At 42.2% G+C, this 19603-nt stretch overlaps 1 protein-coding gene across 3 annotated transcripts in view; it reads right to left on the reverse strand.

The window, feature by feature from the left end:
• The window catches only part of ZFX (zinc finger protein X-linked), a 28052-nt gene extending 14932 nt beyond the window's left edge, over positions 1-13120 (reverse strand). Inside the window, exons 1-3 of one of the 3 annotated variants that reach the window (XM_034755049.1) lie at positions 13009-13120; positions 7158-7246; positions 6063-6626 (exon numbers count right to left, since the gene is read on the reverse strand). In XM_034755049.1, the coding sequence (XP_034610940.1) occupies positions 6063-6626; positions 7158-7218 (625 nt within the window). In that variant the 5' untranslated portion in view covers positions 7219-7246; positions 13009-13120. Of the gene's footprint in view, positions 1-6062; positions 6627-7157; positions 7247-11831; positions 12380-13008 lie in introns of those variants that run through there. The other 2 variants (XM_034755029.1, XM_034755038.1) reach the window with 2 other exon arrangements.
• Between the last annotated feature and the right edge of the window lie 6483 nt (positions 13121-19603).

Below are 19603 nucleotides of genomic sequence, written 5' to 3' on the forward strand. Positions count from 1 at the left end.
TACCGCATTATAGGTGAAACTGCGTTATATCAAACTTGCTTTGAACCGCCGGAGTGCGCAGCCCCGCCCCCCTGGAGCGCTACTTTACCGCGTTATATCAGAATTCGTTGTTATATCGGGTCGCATTATATCGGGGTAGAGGTGTACTTATTTTAGGGTGCAGTCTAAAAATGTTATTTTGGTTACATAGTGATTTTTTTTTTAAATGAAAACTTTCCACACATTTTTCTGCTTTTCAACCTCAGTTAGAGAAAATGTGGTTTACAAACATCAACCTGGTCAATGTTTAAAATGTGAAGCCTCTTAGATGCTTGAATTTTTAATTCAAATATATGACCTATCCATGGGTACTACCCCACACCTGTCTTACCCATGAATGCGCCAAACACAGGATGCTGCCATTTTCTTATATTCTCCCTCCTGGAAGTAAAAAAGGAAAATGTGTTCCTATCTGTTAAATTAATTTCTCAAAGAATGCATGTTCACTTGCTGGTGGTCTTCAGAGAGCTCATGATCACATGACACTGGCTCTTTTCTCATTTCCAGTTGCTAAATTTACTCTAAAAAATGGCAAAAAATACACTTTCCTAATGTTACTTTTCTATGTATGCAATTGCTATAGTTGCTACAGTGATTTTACGTGATCACAAATGGAAGAGGAAGGTGGACTGCACAATTGTGTGCAAAGGTAGAAGTGGTCCATCAAAGAATCTGTTAATGTAGTCCACAACATGAAAAATTTTGAGAACCCCTAATCTAAAGCATATCTAGATAGTCTCCATATGGAGGAATAACAGTAAGACCAAGAGATAATAAAGGAATGACTAAGAGCAGTACAAGGAAAAACAAAATATAGCTTATATATTAATAACATTGAATTAATCTGTTAATTGTCTACTATACTACTACCGTAATGTGAGTGGACAACGGAAGCGTTATAAGGACTTGCTGAAGGACAACCTAAAAAAATGTAATATTGACATTGATACTTGGGAGACACTTGCCCAGGATAGTTTAAAATGGAGTGAAGTCCTACGTGATGGTCCCCTGCATTTTGAACTTGCTCGCCGACAAGCCGAAGAGGGCAGGAGGAAGGAGAGACTAGTCTCCAGTCATGGTCAACAGCCTCCTGCTGAGTCTGAAAAAATCTGTCCTCATTCAAATAGAACATGTGGTTCAAGGATTGGTCTTATTAGCCACTGGAAGACCCATAACTCCCATGGAAGATGATCAGACTTGGTAACAAGTGATCGCACATCATCATCATACTACTACAGCATTTGCCTCCCACCAAACATTAAATCTAAAATGAAAACTTCTTATATATGAACAAATTGCACTACAAACTATGTCAAAATGTGACCCTGGAAAGACCAAATGGTATAACCTTCTTACATTTCTCTACTCCAAAAATATACAAATTGGGCACAATTCAGGTGCCATCCTTTTACATCTACATACTAATCAATAAATACCACATCAATACAGTCCTTGAATCCAAAAAAATAACTCCACATTTACATCAATTTCACTAAGAATCTGGCCCCAAGTCTCTGGAGCCAGTCTGGAACAATAAGAACAACATGAGTTCTGTCCTTACATTGCCAAAGATTCCCACTATCACAGGTAACAGACAAAATACTTAGGATAAGTTGTTTGCCAGCTTCTAGAACAACTTGCTTAGTTTAGTATTTCCTTAACGCAAAAGGTTGTTGCATTCTTCCATAATGTTTATACTCAAGTAGGTTCCTAAACAGGCTGTATTTCCCAAACTGACCTTTCGCTCAATCTGTACATTTACACTGTTTATTTGTATTGCAACTGAAAAGCTAGACTTTCTGTACACTGAAATGGCAATTTTACTTCCTGATGTAGTCTAGTATATCTTGTGCCCACTTTCTTTTCCACACAGAACACTGTTATGATGGTATCCAACACAATGCCAGGCCATCCTGACATTTCTTTAATGGTAAGATGACACTGCGAACTTCCTACAATCCCAAGAAACAGAAATCTATCATAGATAAATTTCCCAGGACTCAAGACCGATATCTGTCATTAGTCGGTCTTGGTGGGCTTTACAGCAAAGTAGCTCCAATTCCCATAATTTGGCTCCTGTCTACCCAGCACAGTAAAAACTAAGCTCTTGAATATTACTCTTACCAACGTACCCTAATGTCTTCCACCTTATGATCAACATGCAGTGATCTCAAACATTCTTGGCCAGGACAGTTATGCACAGTACCATTATAACAGTTAAATAGGGTCTGACAGCAAATGTTACTTTTTTGAGGGAAAAAACTATAATGTCTTCCACCTTTAAGAACTTCCTCAAGAAAAAATAGCTCTGTACTCCCAGGGTGTTGATGAAGACAGCCTGTAAAACAAAAACATTTTTTATATCTGCTACAAAACCATGATTCTTCAATATTGAAGTCATATGGATTATGGTTCTGTTGACTAGGTCCATTGCTCTTGACCTTATAAAAATATCATCCAGGCGGATGGGGAAGAATGTGCCCCTTCTAAACCTAAGTAATTATACAATCACTGTTACCATTTTTGTGAATACCCTTGGTTCTGAAAAAGTCCTGTACTGAAAATGTTGGTTCTGGTACATGAATCAAATATTTCTTACTCTAGGCCTGATTAGGATGTGAATGTAATGTGCCTGCTGTATCTGTTAACATCATATAATTTCCTAGATTTCCGGAATACTAGACCAATACAAAGTTTCCTAGGTTAGCCTTCATCTCTTCAGATTTCCTATATTGATTATTTATATTTTACCATTCTTATTGCACAAAATATACTTAAAACATCCAGCACAACTTCTCTTCTGATGGAGCTGTTTCTACTGCCCCTGTTCAGCCACAAAAGCTAATTGCATGTCTCCTGCTTTGACGAACTGAGTAAAATCAGAAATGTAGAAACCTTAATGTCAGTTGGATGTCCAGCTCTAAGGTACTATCCTCCCTGATAAACTCAGCATCTTTCTGTCTATGGCCATTTTTTTACCATTTTACTAAAATGCTATATTTCCATGTAGGGAGAAATGGTTTTGCAAATCATAATTTTGGTCTATGGCTAGAGGAGTCGGGTTGATGTGTGTCTGTCCATAATCTGTCCCCTTTTGGCCAAGATCTATCAAGAGTCCTCCTTAAATGACTTTTTCTGGCATGGATAAAAGGAAAAGTGTGGTTTATCAAAACCCTTGGAATCCTTTCCCATGCTGCTTAACAGCTAATAGTGGTTTTCATTCTCTGCTTAGGGATCCAAAGGCAGAGTTGAGTTAGGTATAAATAGCCAGGACCCAGTTCAGATCAAACAACTGAGTTTCTGAGGGCAATCAAAGACAGAGTATCTACACAAAAAGAGGGTATCACTAGTGGTAAGAAGCATTATCTTGGAAATGGAATGCATACCAAGGAAATCAAGGCAGTCTCATATACATGAGAGATTTAATTTGTAATGGGATGATTCAAACAGTAGATAAATTTGCTGAAGGAAAGTCTCACAGAAAGGAGATCACTAAGACAGGTACCATCAGAAAGAAAAATGCAGGTTCAATCCATAAATAGGAAGAAGGAATAAGAAAAGCATGTGTGGAGCCATTCAATTGTTAGACACTCATTCAACCATTCTCGCCTGAGCAACAGCTAAACCAATCTTGAATAATGAGATGATGATCAGATTGAGAAGAAGCCAGGTACAAAGAGTAGCCTATCCAGCAAAGGAAAAACAATGAAAGGGAACCAACGGACAGAAAGAAGGTGGCAAGTGATCTTACCTAGGAATTCCATTGAAGAATATGGGACAGATAACTTGTGACCCATATAAAGTGATCACAGTAATATTCTGCCTCTCAAGTGACAGAGCATAATACAAAGGGCAAAAGTATTCCTAAGAAAACAGGAAAATGTCGATGTATTGTAGTATACATGGAAACCGGCAACATTTAGATACTATGATGCAGGTACCTTAGATTAAGTCAACCTCGCAAAATTCTACTCACCCATTTGCCCAAAATGATTAATTTAGATAAACATAATTGAAAAAAGTTGTGATAGAATCAAGGATGATTTCAGAGATTTGGGGAAGGGGGGAGGGAATCAAAGGTGAGACTGATGTTGGTGATCTTCTCTGAGAGCCATCTGGTTCCAAGTTCAACTGAAGAAGATTGAGCCTGAAGACCAAGACAGACATACACTGCAGATGTAAAGAGGAGAGCTTTGAATTTAAAAATCATTTGATTTTTTTTCTATAATGAAGTGACTATTCAGATTAGACAATCTCCACTCAACAAGAGGGAGTACTAATCTCCTGACTTCAAAACCAGTATAACTTGTTAGGCAGGCTTTAAACACAGTAGAAGGTAATGGAGGAAACTTTAATTTAACTCAAATTCTAGAATGTACTTTCAATTCAAAATATAAAGGAAAACAACAGATACACTTTACAACAAAAGATGAATATAAAATACTAAATTTACTTAAGTACCTGAGCTAGAAGGGCCAAATATATTACAAAAATATTTAAAAACACATTAGCATTTAATAGCAATGAAAGTAAAGAATCAAGTCAGTGGAGGAACCACGCTAGATCTACTTCTTACCAAGCAGAAGTAACTGACTAAGAATAAAAAACCTTGGTTCGGTTAAACATGATTAGGCTCTCTCATGTTGTCAATCAATTACTCTCTACAGTTAAGAAGTCCAAAAGGATGGTTTCTTAGCTAGGGACCATATTGATCTCCATATTGATTTAAAACACAGCTACACAAGGATATTCGACACTAGGAAGTCAAATGTTAGGGAATTAAGAAATCAAGTGATCATGGAGGCAAGGAGAAGAATTATGCAAATCCGTAAGTGCGGAAGATGATATTATAGTTAAGCCAAAACAAACTAAAATTCCATTAAAAAAATAAATATTCAAAGAACAACTAGTCAAAGAACCTGTACTGGAAATGAAGCAAGAATCAATATATTAAGTCAGTTAAGTTCCATTATTTGAGTCATTAAAATCTAGACAAAACAAATAATCCTGCAAGGATCAACGTAAATGGGCTAAATGATACAATATGTCTGTTTTATTTCAATGATTCTATGACAAAAACCCATTTAATAGCATTACTTTCATAAATTATATAGGAGCCAAGAATGTTAATCAGATTACACCATTCAAATCAGTGTTAGTTTGAGTAAAGGGTTATTTCCCACAGGGGGATTAACTTTATGATTTGGTGGTGTCCCTTTTCCCTCCTTTTCTCCCTCCCTTCTTTCCTCCCTCACACACACTCACTCACTCACACACACTCTCACACGTTTCAATACTGCAATTCTAATATACCATTCTACTGGTACAAAGGGGCTTAAAAAAATTCAAAAACCAAAATCTTGAGTTCAAGGTAACTTCCCAATTATGTGCAACAGTGGCTGTCCTTTTTGCTAATTGTGTGCCTTCTCATGGTCAGTTTATTCAAGAGAAAAAACATTCTAGTAGAAAAGAAAAAAGTTATTGCTACATGTATTTATATATCTAAAAGAGGAGCTTAGCAAAAGCATTAAGGATAATATTTCAGATGCAAGACATTTTTCAAACTGCAGAAAAATAGAACAGTTCTGTGGCTGTCCCTCTTCCACTTACATGAAACCATTCTTTTGCTTTCTTAGTGATTTTGCAACATATACTGGAGCAATGCCAGGTTTATTTCCTATAGTTGTTATTAAGTAAGTGGCATTTTACATCTTTGTTACAGAAACTATTCATATAAAATATTGTTCTGTAAACTAATACATGAGTATTTTATTTTAAAAGGCTTATTTTAATAATCAGATAGCTGGAAAAACTACTTTATCTATATGAGCTTCATAAATAAACCACCTCAGCAGGAACACAATTATAACTGAAAATATTCATGCATATTTATGAGACTTTGTTTTTATAACTATTTCAGAAAACTCTCTCTCTGGCATTATTTAAAAGGAACAAAAATTTTTGAACAGCACCCCAGTCAATGTCATTCACTCTATCTTTTACTGCTTTCCCCATAAACTTACAGGAAATCATAAGGTAATCTTCACAGTTGCCCTTATCTTGGTGCTGCACGGGGATTCCATTGGCATCGATCACTGCTTCTGAGGCACAGTCTGCTACCAACACTTCTTCAGAAACTACATCTTCTCCCAGACTATCGGTGACAATTTCTGCTTCTACAACATTATCATGAACCACATGTTCCACATGTCCAACTTCAGGTACATGCATTGATTCACTTGCCAGTACATGTTCTGGTATAGACAATGCTGCTGCTGTTATGTCAGAAGCTAAAACATCATCTGGAACAGTGCAGTGTGCTAAAGAAACCTCATCAGCTACCTCTGTGCCCAGTACTTGTTCAGGAATAATGACAGTTTCAGACACATCTGCCTCTTCCATGATATCTGAGCATTGAACATCCTCAATAACAACATCCTCAATGACATCTTGGATGACTACAGAATCTGGATCATCAGGAACAAAGTTATGCACAGTTATGTCTGAGTCCACTACATCTGAAACAAATACTGTTTCTTGCACTTCCACAACAATCTGATCTCCATCCATATGTGCTGCATCTGATCCTGAAAAATATAATTAAACCAATGTTTAAAACATCCACAGTAATTCAAGGAACATGGCTGATATTTATTGGCTGTAAATTATTACAATTTGTCTTCAGATTATAAACAACGTATCTATCTACCACAAGCATTCTGGTATCTTTGACCATATCTATTTAGAGAGAGACAGGGCAGTTGAAAAAGCACTAGAAAACTGTTACTTTCTTATTAGCCTCTGACATTTCTTCGACAAATTAACATAGACCAGTTTTCTAGCATTCAACTAAAAGAGACCATCATTTTTTTTTATGGATAAGGTCAGCCATTTTTGAGCTTCTGCCACAACCCCCAAACACTTCTCCTTTCAGAGTATCCTGTAGCCAGTACATTTTAGTTACATTGTTCTGAACTAAAAATTAAATCACAAGTGCCGCATTCAGTCCAAAAATAATAATAAAACAGCCCAGCCTCATTCAGTAACGACAACTGACTGGTTATAATCTATTTTATGTTTAACATGAAGGGCCTCATATGCTTTATCTCCTGTCAGACCTGTTGGGTCAAAAAACGCATTTGTCTCATGTGGCTGCAGTTCAAGTCCATCTTCATCCATGGCCTTTAATTCTCATCAGTCACAGTGCCTGAAAAAAATAAAGAACAGAAAGGTTACTTGCCCAGTAACTGTAGTTCTCTGAGAGTTCCCCATGCATATCTCAAACTCTTATTCAAAAAGTGAAATCCTAGCCCCATTGAGGTCAAAGGCAAAATGCCCCTTGACCAAGATTGGCCAAGGTTTTCACTCAAGGTGCCTGTACAGTTCCTAAATCTCTGGAAAGCCATACCCTTTGGGACTCTCAAAAGCATCTCATGTGACTGAACATTCAAGGCTTGAACAAAGGGTAGATGACCCCTAAACACCTCAGTTCATTTTTCCTGAACCTCTTATTTCAAGGAGGTATAGAAAACTCTGAGGAAGATGGGCAGAGAAAGTGAATACATACAGATATTCCCCAAAGAGAGAAACCTCTGCAAATTTCCACTCATGAGAGACTGGTAAACAGTACAACCCAGATGGATGATGGGCTGAGGAGTTCTCAAATTAATAATGATTACAAAATTACTCAAGGTGAGTAAAGGTAGATGTCTAATAGAATCAGAAATGGACACTGCTCTGGGGTCGCTTATGTTCACAGCCTTTGGCAGCCAGAAAGGAACTAAGGCAGCTAGGGCTTGAATCTCATACCTCCCTCGGGGTCCCAAATGGTCATTGCCACAAGGTTCCAGACCCCCATGTCACAGGCACTTTGAATCTCATGAGTGAGATTATGCAGAGGCTCCCTGGAAAAGCATCACCCATTTGCTTTTAGACTAAAAATACCATCTGGTCTCAAACATTATCAAATTTAAAATTCTATCAACTCTCTATAGTTTGAGAAAACGTCAAAACTTATTTGATGAATAGTAACTGATCTTAAATCACTCTACCTCCCAAAAAATCTAAATACTAAAAGGTTAAGAAATTCTCATTACAATTTACCCCTCTAATCTTAATTCTGCCCCCTTGCATATATGCATTAGAATTAGGGTTGAGCAAACCAGTCTGGACTAGTCCCTTGAACTTAATCCAAAATAGGGGGATTTGATGTGTAAGACCAGGAAGAGGCGACAAAATCTCCTTGAAGATTTCTTCCAATAAGAAGAATCATATCAGTAGGTGGAAGGCATGTGGTTTTCCTCCCTCCAAATACTTTTGCCAATTATGGGCAGGAACCCCCACTATCATCATAATGCCTTATTACAATGCATGAGCCCAATATAAAGAGTTAAGATTTTTATGGAAACCTAACTGAAAACTTCAACAATTTGTTTTCATTCTCCATCTTTCCTTTATATTAATTAAGTTTTTGCATGGGGGAGTTTCTTTATTTGATAAACAAACAAACATTCCCAAACACTCCCCCCCCCACAGCCAGAAGCAAATATATTCCAACCCCATCATTGCACAACCTAATCCTCTGCTACTCCCAGCTAACAAATCCTCCTGTTGAGAAAAATAATGTAAACAAGTTGGGGGGGTGGGGGGGAGAGGGAATGTAGCCAGAAATTAAACTATGAGAACAGCAGCTGCAGTCCGATGTAAAAAATATACTTTTTTTCATGGACTCCTTTGTTACTTGGAGAAGTCCAGTTGAACGACCCTAGATTCTGAAAAAGGATCTGCACTGACAAACTGTGGAGGACTGCAGTCCAAGGCTCCCCGATCTTGAAAAGGGATCTGCACTGACAGATTGTTATGGAGTTCTGTTGAAATCAATCAGGCCATTTTGAATGTCAAGATATTATGTCAATGGCACTCTGCACTGATGTAAGGGTCTGCCCAAGCAGATCCCTCCACAGATCTAGGACCCCAAATACTCATTAGGAAGAAACTTTTTTAGCTTTGGATCTAGGAAGGATCACAGATTTGTCAACTTTTGTTATCGTAGAAAAGCAAGAACTCTAGCACCCCAGGTATTCTAAGACAATCATTTATTCAAGTATTAATCACCAGTCCCAAATCTGTTCAGCTTTAGTAATTGAACAAGTTCAGGTCTATTAAGTCTATTAAGAATTTATTTCCTATAATAGTATGTTTTCCTGTGGTGCCTTCTTATAGTTGCTTCTTTTCCTTCTCTCTTTCTCCACCTATTCGTATCTCTCGCTATTTCCCTACATTATGTTCTCTGCTGTCTTACCTATATTTTCTCATACTACACCCCCAGTCATTTATTTCTCCTTTCTAACTTATCCTCTCTAATATACCCCTCTATGCATCCCCCTCATTCATGCACACACACAGGACTTGTAAATGTATCAGATACCTAGTAGCAAGAACTAAACCTGCTAGCCAAAAACTGACCAAAAAAAAAATGGAGTGACCTGCTCTATCCCCAAGCAATGCCAAGTAGAAGTACTATTTCTGGATCCTACTTAATGGCTCCATCTTATCATATATATTAACCTTTGATAAGTTAGAGTCTGATGACTTTGAAGCCCCAATTCCCACTGGCTGCTGGAAGGAGAATTCACGCTCTCTATTCCCCACTCCCACGCCATGGCCTCCTTGCTCCTGTGATGGGTGTTATCCCATCTGTTATCCTATCTTTCCCACAAATTTCTGGCTACTGCACAGGGAGGTCTCCATTACTCAGCTTCTCCTTTTGAGTCCTTCTCCCCTAGGAATAACTCTATTGCTTTCCTCTACTACTGTTCTAAGTTCCAGAAGTGTGAACTGACCTGATTCTCATCATTATTCAAGGCTGCCCACAGATTCTGAGTAGCAGCAATAAAAACTGACAAGTCTCTGGTCAGTTCTCACCCTGATGCAACTTAGTAAAGACACCAACAACAGTAGAGGTACTAGAGCTGTCCATCTGAAAATTCAGGAAGACAGTACTTTATTTGTTTAACTCTGTTCATGCTCAACCATTGAGATCAGAAATTTTGCAAAGGAAAGGCTTACATTCTGCAAATGTTGATTTCAGTCATCTGAGAAAGCTTTCCAAGCAAGTGGATTTTTAAGATTTAGTGTGGTGAATCAAGGACAGACTTTCTACCACTTGTAACTTGTACAACATAGAAGTTTTATAATTTTTTTTTAAAAACTGGCCTCTACTGGAATAAATAAGATTTGCCTCAATACACTAAGACCCCAATCCTACAACTAGATCCATGCAGACACCTCTGCACCCATGTGGAACCCCAATGGCTTCAAAGAGCCTCTTTGCAGGTATACTGATCCGCCTGCACAGTCAGATCCAACTGAAGGATCAGGAACTAAGTCAGTTTCATGTGGCTTTAGAATAAATATGACCTTAAATATTGCAGTTTACTCTGTAAAGCTAAACTATAAAGACAGCTCTAACAGGATGCTTATAATATCTGCTTACATAAGCAATATAACTTTATTTGGGCAAATGAAAATCAAGGCAAATTTCTGATATGAGGACAGGTAAGAAAAAATATATTTGGAATACAAATGATATTAAAATGCTAGCAATTCAATAAAAATACCCTACAAAAGAAAACGCTTCATTTCCCAAGATGTTATTTACATCTTTCCCCATAACTCTGACCTTAAATACAATCATTCAAGAAAACAATGAATGGAGAAAGAATATGTGCAGGAGAGAGTGAGATTGTAATATGACATTGAAACATGCGAATTCCATTACCCAACTCCCTTCCAAAGGAAGCAAGAGGGGGAAGACTAAGGCCTGGTGTACACTACAAAATTAGGTCAGCACAACTACGTTGTTCAGGGGTGTGAAAAATCCACATGCCTGAGCAGCATAGTTAAGCTGACCTTAAATTCACATGTAAAATTCTTCCATCAACCTAGCTACTGCCTCTCAGGTGGATTATCTACATGGATGGGAGACTATGTCTTGTCAGCATAGGTAGTATCTACACTGAAGCACTACAGCAGTGCAGCTGAAGGGGTCAGGGCCGGCTCCAGGGTTTTGGCCACCCCAAGCAGGCAAAAAAAAAAAAAAAAAAGCTGTGATCGCGATCTGCGACGGCAATTCAGCGGAAGGTCCTTCGCTCCCAGTGGGAGTGAGGGACCGTCCACCAAATTGCCGCCAAATCGCTCAACCTGCCGCCCCTCTCCGGAGTGGCTGCTGAAGCACCTGCTTGCCAAGCTGGTGCCCGGAGCCAGCCCTGGCAGGGGTGCCGCTAGTGTTTTAAGTGTAGACAAACCCTAAGATACAGCAAAATCATTTCTCCATCCTTACAGGTGAGAACAACATACAAAAATCATTCACCCACCTCCATTCCCATAAAGATACCAATATACAGAGCAAAATCTCCCTCATCCCCATACCAAATTTTTAAAAAGCACAACAAAATCCTGACCCCACTTCCACTGGTGAAGAACAATCCGCAAAATTCCCTACCTACCCTCCCCAGTGAAAGACCCCCATCTACATCAGAAGTATAACTGAGTCAGGAGAACCAATTACAAGATTTTTCCCTGATCTGGTCACATCACAGTTTTAAAAGTAGTGTAGACGGGATCTAACTGTGTCCCCATAATTGGGTTAAAGCCCTGAGCAGTCCAATGCCTTAGCCTACAAGCAACTTATCACTGTGTTGAAACCAGGTTCCCCTGCCTGACTTGATCATTGAAACTGTAGCACACACACACACACACACACAAAGGAAAAATCATGTTCAAAATTACACCTTTATAAAGCAAGGTCTCAACTTCACAAATAAGTCCTAAAACCATGAAAAATGTTCCAAATTCGATTAGCTGCTTGTTTCTTTTTCTGCATCTCCCTCAGTTTGGACAGTAAAACCAGCATAGTTTCCCTGTGGCCTACAGCCAGGCTCCAAACTCATTTTCACTCTCATGCCTTAACTCAGTGCTGGATGTTGGATTTGCAGACACTGGGCAAAAGGATGTTTCCTCTGGATTAAGAAAAGAGGGTGACGGGGATGTTTTGGGTCAGACTGAGTCTATGCTGATTTTAATAAAACCTAAATCGGGGAAATATTTAGCCCCAAGTATCTTTCTGAAACTCTTCAGTGAAGGGGGCTCTCCAGCCGGGGTTGGGGGAGAACTCACTGCCCCCCATAGGCGGGCAGCCATTCTTCCCAGCGAGGGGACCCTTTCCCGGGCTCCCTTTCGCCCGCAGAGCCCCCTGGCAGGGCAGGGAGCGGCGTCGAGGGGACCCCGCTCGGGGCTCACAACAACTCAGCGTTGCCGCGCTCAAGGCACCGCCAGGGGGGAGGGGTGTGTGTCGGGCTGCAGCGCGGCGCGCCCTGCCCTGCCCCCTCCCGAGGGTGGTGGCGGTAGGGCGGGCGGGCGCCCTCCTCTCTCCGCAGTGCGGGGCGCATTGCTGGCGGCCCTGGCGCTGCAGGGGCCCGGGAAGCCGCCGGGGGCGGACAGCGCCAGCCCCTGTCACGCAGCCCCGGGGAGGGGGGGAGGCAGCGGCCGAGGAGCGGGGCTGGGGCCGCCCTCGCTGGCCCGGCCCGCGCGAGGGGAAGCCTGGCTGCTGGGACGAGCGATTAATTCAAGATGGCGGACGGCGCCCTGCCCCCGCCTCTCGCAGCCTCTGTGCCCCGCCGCCATCTTGTCTCCTCCTCCACAGGCTCCGCGAGTCCCTCTCGGCCGAGCTCGGGGCCTAGCCCCGCCGCCCCCCGGCCCGGCCCGGCCCAGACCCCGCTCCCCACACGGCGCGGCCCCGGCTGCACCGCATCCAGTCGCGCTGCGAGAGCCCGGCTCGCGGCCCTGCGGCCCGCTCCTGCCGGAGCCCTGGCGCGGCCTAGCTGCGGCCTCCTCCGGGCCTGCACTGCGGCGCCGCGCCGCGGCCTGCTGCGGGCACGGGGAGGAGAAGGCCCGGCCCGCGCTGCTTACCGTGCGGGGTGGCGGGCGGCGGCGCTCGGCTCGGGGCGGCCTCTCGCAGCGCGACTGGGCCGAGCTCGGCGGCGGTGGCTGCGGCGGGGCGGGCGGGAGGGGAGGGAGGGGCCGAGCTCGGAGCTGAGTGGAAGCGGCCAAGCTCCCCGGGCCGGGCCCGCCGTCAGCACGTCACGTCACTGCCCGAGAGAGACCCAGGAAAATGCGGAAGGGAGACGCCGCCGCCGCTGCCTGCGCCGCTCCTCAGGCCAAGCGCCCGGGGCCGCGGGCAGCGGAGCGGGCCCGGGACTCGGCGGCGCCGTTGCCGGGGAGGACGAACAGGAGGGCGGCGGCGGCGGCTCCTCCTCCGCTCCAGCTCGGCCGTAAAATTCCGCTCTGGGCTCAGAGCCGCTCAGCGCGGTCCGGGGAGAAGGGAGCTGCTGGTGGCCGGGGCCCCCTGCCTGGCGGGGCCTAGGTACCCCCGCTCCAGTCGGTGACACTGACCCACGGGGTGGCCTGGCTCCCCCGTCCCCCAACATATATTTTCAACGCATCCTGGAAACTGCCGCCGCCGCTTTTGGGGGGGGATTAAAGCGGTTTTGGTTTTGTGTTTTATTATTTGGGGGGGGGGGGTCCTGTATTTTTTTGCATGTGGAAATAAAATCGGATTGAGTAGCGGATCTCGGGAGGACGGGGGTGGCCCGGGATAATTCCAAGCGAGCCCTAGTGGAAAACAAATCGATCAGTTCACTTGTATAATGGGATTGGTGTGATCTGGTGTCTTGTAAATAGGACTGAAACCGAACCCCGACCTTTACATATTGGAAGTGGCTTCTTGCACACGTAATAGTATAGTTACTTTCCTTGAGGATTTTTAATACACATGGTATGTGTTCTGTATCCTCCTGTAAAGAACTGGCATAGCTTCAGGTGGTGGTGTCCCATATAAGAACAAAAGAAAAAAAAAATCTAAAAACACTATTACTGTTCATTTTTATAAGCTTGTATGAGGAGAAAAAGGTTAAAGAACACTGTCAAAGCAAAAACGAGTTAAATGTAATTTGGAGTACCGCCAATTTTAAAGTTTTACAATTATATTTATTAAAATGCTGTTCTTGTTTAAAAAAAAAATGCACTGTTGCTGTGTCAAAAATGAGTAAGCAAAGTCCCCAACCCTGTAAATATTTACCCATATGAATAACTTTGGGTACCTCTACACTGCAAAAAAGACCTGAGATAGCAAGTCTCAGAGCCTGGTCCACTGATGGGCTGCTACAGGGCTAAAAATAGCAATGTAGACATTCAGGACAGTCTAGGCTCTGAGACCCGCTGCCCTAGCTTTTTAGAAAGCCAGGCTCCCACCTAAGCCCCAATGTCTATACTGCTATTTTTGTCTTATAGTGCTAGCCCCGCACTCCCAAGTCAGTTAACCCAGGCTCTAAAATTCACTGCCATGAGTCTTTTGTTTGTAGTGTGGACATACTCTATGCCCATGAGTAGGCCCTCTGAACTCAGTGGGAGTATTCACGTATATAAAGGGCTTGAGTACCTGAAATGGACCATGCACAAAGTAAAGAAACTGGTAGGACAGTCATGCAAATACATTTGTCTGTTATAGTAATCCCGTACTACAAATGCTACTTTTAACGATAGTTTAAAAAATTTAAACAATTGAAATTTTTAAGTTGGTGGTGATGCAAGTGATACAAACCAGGAAATACCAGAGACACTATTAGGCAATATGCTTGCTAGAATAGAGACAGTTGATGCTGCCCTTAACTTTGATATTTTTGGCTTTTTCCATTTTGTTGCAATTTAACTGTGCACTAGTCTTTCACATATCAAGATGCAAGCTTCAAAAACAGTTTAAATAACATTTGCAAATTTCTCAGTTTAGTATACAGTGGATATGTACTTTGAACTGTATAAGATCCAAATATGTGAAAGTCGCAAGGAAAAAAGTGGAGGTGAAAGCACAATACTTCATAGAAATAGTTCCTTTAAATTGCATTAATGTACCAATTCTACTTGTTCCATGTAGCTGGACTGCTGCACTTGCTTACAATAAATTGTGGTACTGGGGCCTAAGCTAATTGTTGTTGTTTTTTAAAGCCTATTTTGGCAATAGGTGCTGAAGGATAATGTGTATATGTAAACTAACCCTGCTTTCTGCACAGGTAATATTGTTTGGATGGGAGAGGTCAGAATACCAGGACAATTTTTGAAAGAGATGATCTTAGATTTACTAATCTGCCACTAAGAGGATTTGGTATTGCTCTACCTCAGGGGTTCTCAAACTGGGGGTCGGGACCCCTCAGGGGGTCACAAGTTCATTACATGGGGAGTTGCGAGCTGTCAACCTCCACTTGCCTCCAGCATTTATAATGGTGTTAAATGTATTAAACAGTGTGTTTAACTTATTAGGGGGGTTGCACTCAGAGGCTTGCGATGTGAAAGGGGTTGCCAGTAAAAAAGTTTGAGACCCACTGCTCTACCTTAAATCAGTAACCGATAGTTAACTGGACAGTTCACTAAAGCAACTCCCCCTAAAATGAACCACGCGCAATAAAGCTGGTCAGAAAATGCCTACTTAAACAAAATGACAAAGTGGGGGAAATTTGCAAACAAAAAAAAAAGATTTTTTTTACATTTTCTTACAGATTCTAATATATGTGGCTCTGGTATCAAAAGCTTTATAACAATGAACAGCAATATGACCCTCCCCCTGCCTAGTGTTTAGGTCATAAAGTCTGCAGTCTAAAGAGGATGTTTAAGTTGCCCTACCATTTCCACTTAAGTGTCCATGTAGTGGGGTAGTCACCCTGCTCCTGCCCTGAAGGGCTTAAAACAGCCCTGGGAAAGGGCTGCGGTGGGGAGAGAAGCTAGGCTGAAGGGGGAAGCAGCCACAGGTGGGGCCAGGCCCCAATCAGACCACAGCTGGCCCTATAAGAGGGCTGAGAGACAGAGACAATCTCTGGCTCTTGAGAGAGAAGGACCTGGCTGTCTGGGAAGCTGAAGAGGGTACCTAGGATGGAGTAGTGCTGGGGAAGAGCAGAGGGAGCTGGGGAGCCCCAGCCTAGCAAAGCCCCAGGCTAGCAAAGCCCCAGGCTGCAGGCTGACTTAAGGGCCCACAAAAGGGTACTGAGGCAGCCCAGGAATAGGCAGAGGCAGCTGGTCCAACCTCCCTTGCTGATGATGAATGGTTTACAGACGTTCGTCTGCCCCAGTGAGTGGGAGCTAAATGGAGACTGGCAGTAGCCACTGAGGCAAGGTGGGGATAGGGGGTTGGAGGTTCCCCTTGGAGGGGGAGACACAGAGTGAGGGGGTACTGTGGTGGACAGAACCCCTGGGCAGAGGGCACTGGGTTCTGGGAGGGACACAGGCCAGCAGCAGGCGAGACATCAGCTGGCAGAGGGTGCTCTGGAGCTGGAAAAGAGCTAATTCCCTGAACAACCAGCAGGAGGTGCTGTGATGGTGAGTGTCACCATGCCACAGCCCAAGATGCAGATCAGGGTTATATCCTCACAGAGGCAGAAGGCACAAATGATTGGGTCATGGCAGGGATGGACACCTAGTGAGCAACCTACCCTTATGCTGGATACATGGGTGCCATGCAGAACCCTGAATGCTAGAAGTGTAGTGGGAACCTGAATCCAGGTCCCTGTTCACCTGTGGGTATTTTCCTGTAACCCCTTTGCTGCATTTATGCTGCATTTATTCTGCATGCCATGGAGAGATTGGCTGTTCTGAAATAAGCCCCTTTCACCTGCCTGAACTTTCTCACAGTAATGAAAGAGACCAAGTGAAACCCCCAGCCCTGGTAAGAGAACATTAACACTAGCCGCTACCTAGCAACCCACAAGCAGCAGCAGCAGCTTGTTTCCTGCAGAGGAACCTGCCCCCTTCCTCCCACTGGAGCTCTTCTGGTGGGGTTGGGGTACCCCCTAATTGTCATCACCAACTACTATGGAACCTTGTGATTCCAGAATTCCATCCCCTCTTCTGTTGGTATCACCCAGAACATGTCTTCATGTCCCCCTAAGTGATGTAAGGATTAATGTACTGACCTATGGTAGTTATATTTGCAGACCTGCCTGTGGCAAGCAATGGTTACAACAGAGGGTGGAGAGTTTACCATATAAACAGCTTCCTTCCCAGAATAGATTTAATAAAGTTTAAGGCTAGAAGAGACCAATATATGACCTAGTCTGACCTATATACCATAGGCCATTAAATTTTCATACACTTACCCCGGTATTGAACCCAATAACTCATGTTTAACTAAACCAAAGCTTGTATTTTGTTAAGCATATCTTCGAAAAAGGTATCCAAACTTGGAAGAAAACCTCAAGAGATGGAGCATCTACGCCTTCCTTTGGTAGTTGGTTCCAGTGATTACACTGGTGGTGTAGTGATGGTCACTGTTGTAAATTTGAGACTTTCAAGGGGCTTCAGACATTGCACAGCATTATATTTACCCAAGTTGCCAAGTAATCAGTGCCAGATGGATTAGTTTTAATACTGTAACCCTGTGTAAACTGGTGAGATGGCAATTCAACCCGCAAAGACTAATGGGGCTACAGCATCCAGCCATTGATTCTTGTTATGCATTCTTCACTAGATTAAAAAGTCCTTTAGTACTCACTATTTTCTCCCCATTAAGGTATTTATACACTATAATCGAGTCACTTCTCAATCTTCTTTTTGATAAACAGATTGAGCTCTTTCAGTCTCTAACTGTAAGGCATTTTCTCCATCCCTCAAATCATTTTTGTTAATATTTTCTGCACCCTCCCAAATTTTTAACGTTCTAAAAAAAAAGGACATCAAAATTGTATGGTCTTACCAATGCCATATACAGAGGTAAAATCATCTCCCTACTCATACTCACTACTCGCCTGTTTATGCATCCAAGGATCATATTAATCCTTTTTGCCACAACATCACACAGAGAGCTCATGGTGGGTTGCTTGTCCACCATGACCTCTAAATCCTTTTTAGAGTCACTGCTTTCCAGGATACAATTCTCCATTCTGTAGGGCAGCCAGCTCCTCCCATCCCTCCCAGCTGTTCCGTGGTGGGCAATTTGGCTGGTGTAACTGCATCTACACTAGGGGCTTTGGCCAGCACAGCTCTGTCAATCAGGGATCACACTGATATAGCTATGCCAGCAAAAGTTTGCAGTGTAGATCTGGGCTCAGGTACTAATGCACTGGCAAGTTCTTCATCATCCTCATGTGATACGAATACCTCAACCTGCTTCTTTCCAAAATACAGAACAAATATTTATTGAACACTGCTGCTTTTTCTGCATCATTATTCATAATGTTTCCATTGCCATTTAGTAATGAACCTATACCATTCCTAGGGTTGCTTTTGTTCCTAATATACTTAAAAAACTCCAGGCAAATAATGGAAGGCTGGCTCTCCCTGAAACTCCTCTTCCCCCCCAAATGCCAAATACACACACACATGCACGCACACATGCAACAACTAGAATGAATATGAAGTAACTATACTTTGTAATAGTAGAATAATTTTCACTGTGTATTAAATTAGGGTTGACAAGTGATTAAAAAAAATTAATCGTTATTAATCGCGCGATTAAAAAGATTAATCGTGCTGTTAAACAACAATAGAAAACCATTTATTTAAATATTTTTGGATGCTTTCTACATTTTCAAATATATTAACTTCAATTACAACATAATAGAAAGTATACAGTGCTCACTTTATATTTTTGATTACAAATATTTGCACTATAAAACACACACAAAAAGGATTTTTCAATTCACCTCATACAAGTACTGTAATGCAATCTCTTTATCATGAAAGTTGAACTTACAAATGTAGAATTATATGCAAAAAAACTGCATTCAAAAATAAAAGAGTCTAAAACTTTAGAGCCCACAAGTTCACTCAGTCTACTTCTTGGTCAGCTAATCACTCAGAGAAACAAGGTTGGTTACAATTTGCTGCAGATAATGCTGCCTGCTTCTTGTTTACAATGTCACCTGAAAGTGAGAACACGTGTACGCATGGCACTGTTGTAGCTGGCGTTGCAAGACATTTACGTGCCAGATGAGCTAAAGATTCATATGTCCCTTCATGCTTCAACCACCATTCCAGAGGACATGCATCCATGTTGATGATGGGTTCTGTTTGATAATGATAGAAAGCAGTGTGGACTGACACATGTTCATTTTCATCATCTGAGTCAGATGCCACCAACAGAAGGTTGATTTTCCTTTTTGGTGGTTTGGGTTCTGTAGTTTCCGCATCAGAGTATTGCTCTTTTAGGACTTCTGAAAGCATGCTCCACACCTCGTCCCTCTCAGATTTTGGACGACACTTCAGATTCTTAAACCTTGGGTTGAGTGCTGTAGCTATTTTTAGAAATCTCACATCGGTATCTTCTTTTGCATTTTGTCAAATCTGCTGTGAAAGTGTTCTTAAAATGAACATGTGCTGGGTCATCATGCGAGACTGCTATAACATGAAATATATGCAGAATGCAGGTAAAACAGAGCAGGAGACATACAATTCTCCCCTCAAGGAGCCAGTCACAAATTTAATTTTTTTCATTTTTTTTAACGAGCATCATCAACATGGAAGC

This window comes from Trachemys scripta, chromosome 1 (assembly GCF_013100865.1).
Source record: "Trachemys scripta elegans isolate TJP31775 chromosome 1, CAS_Tse_1.0, whole genome shotgun sequence".
NCBI lineage: Eukaryota > Metazoa > Chordata > Testudines > Emydidae > Trachemys > Trachemys scripta.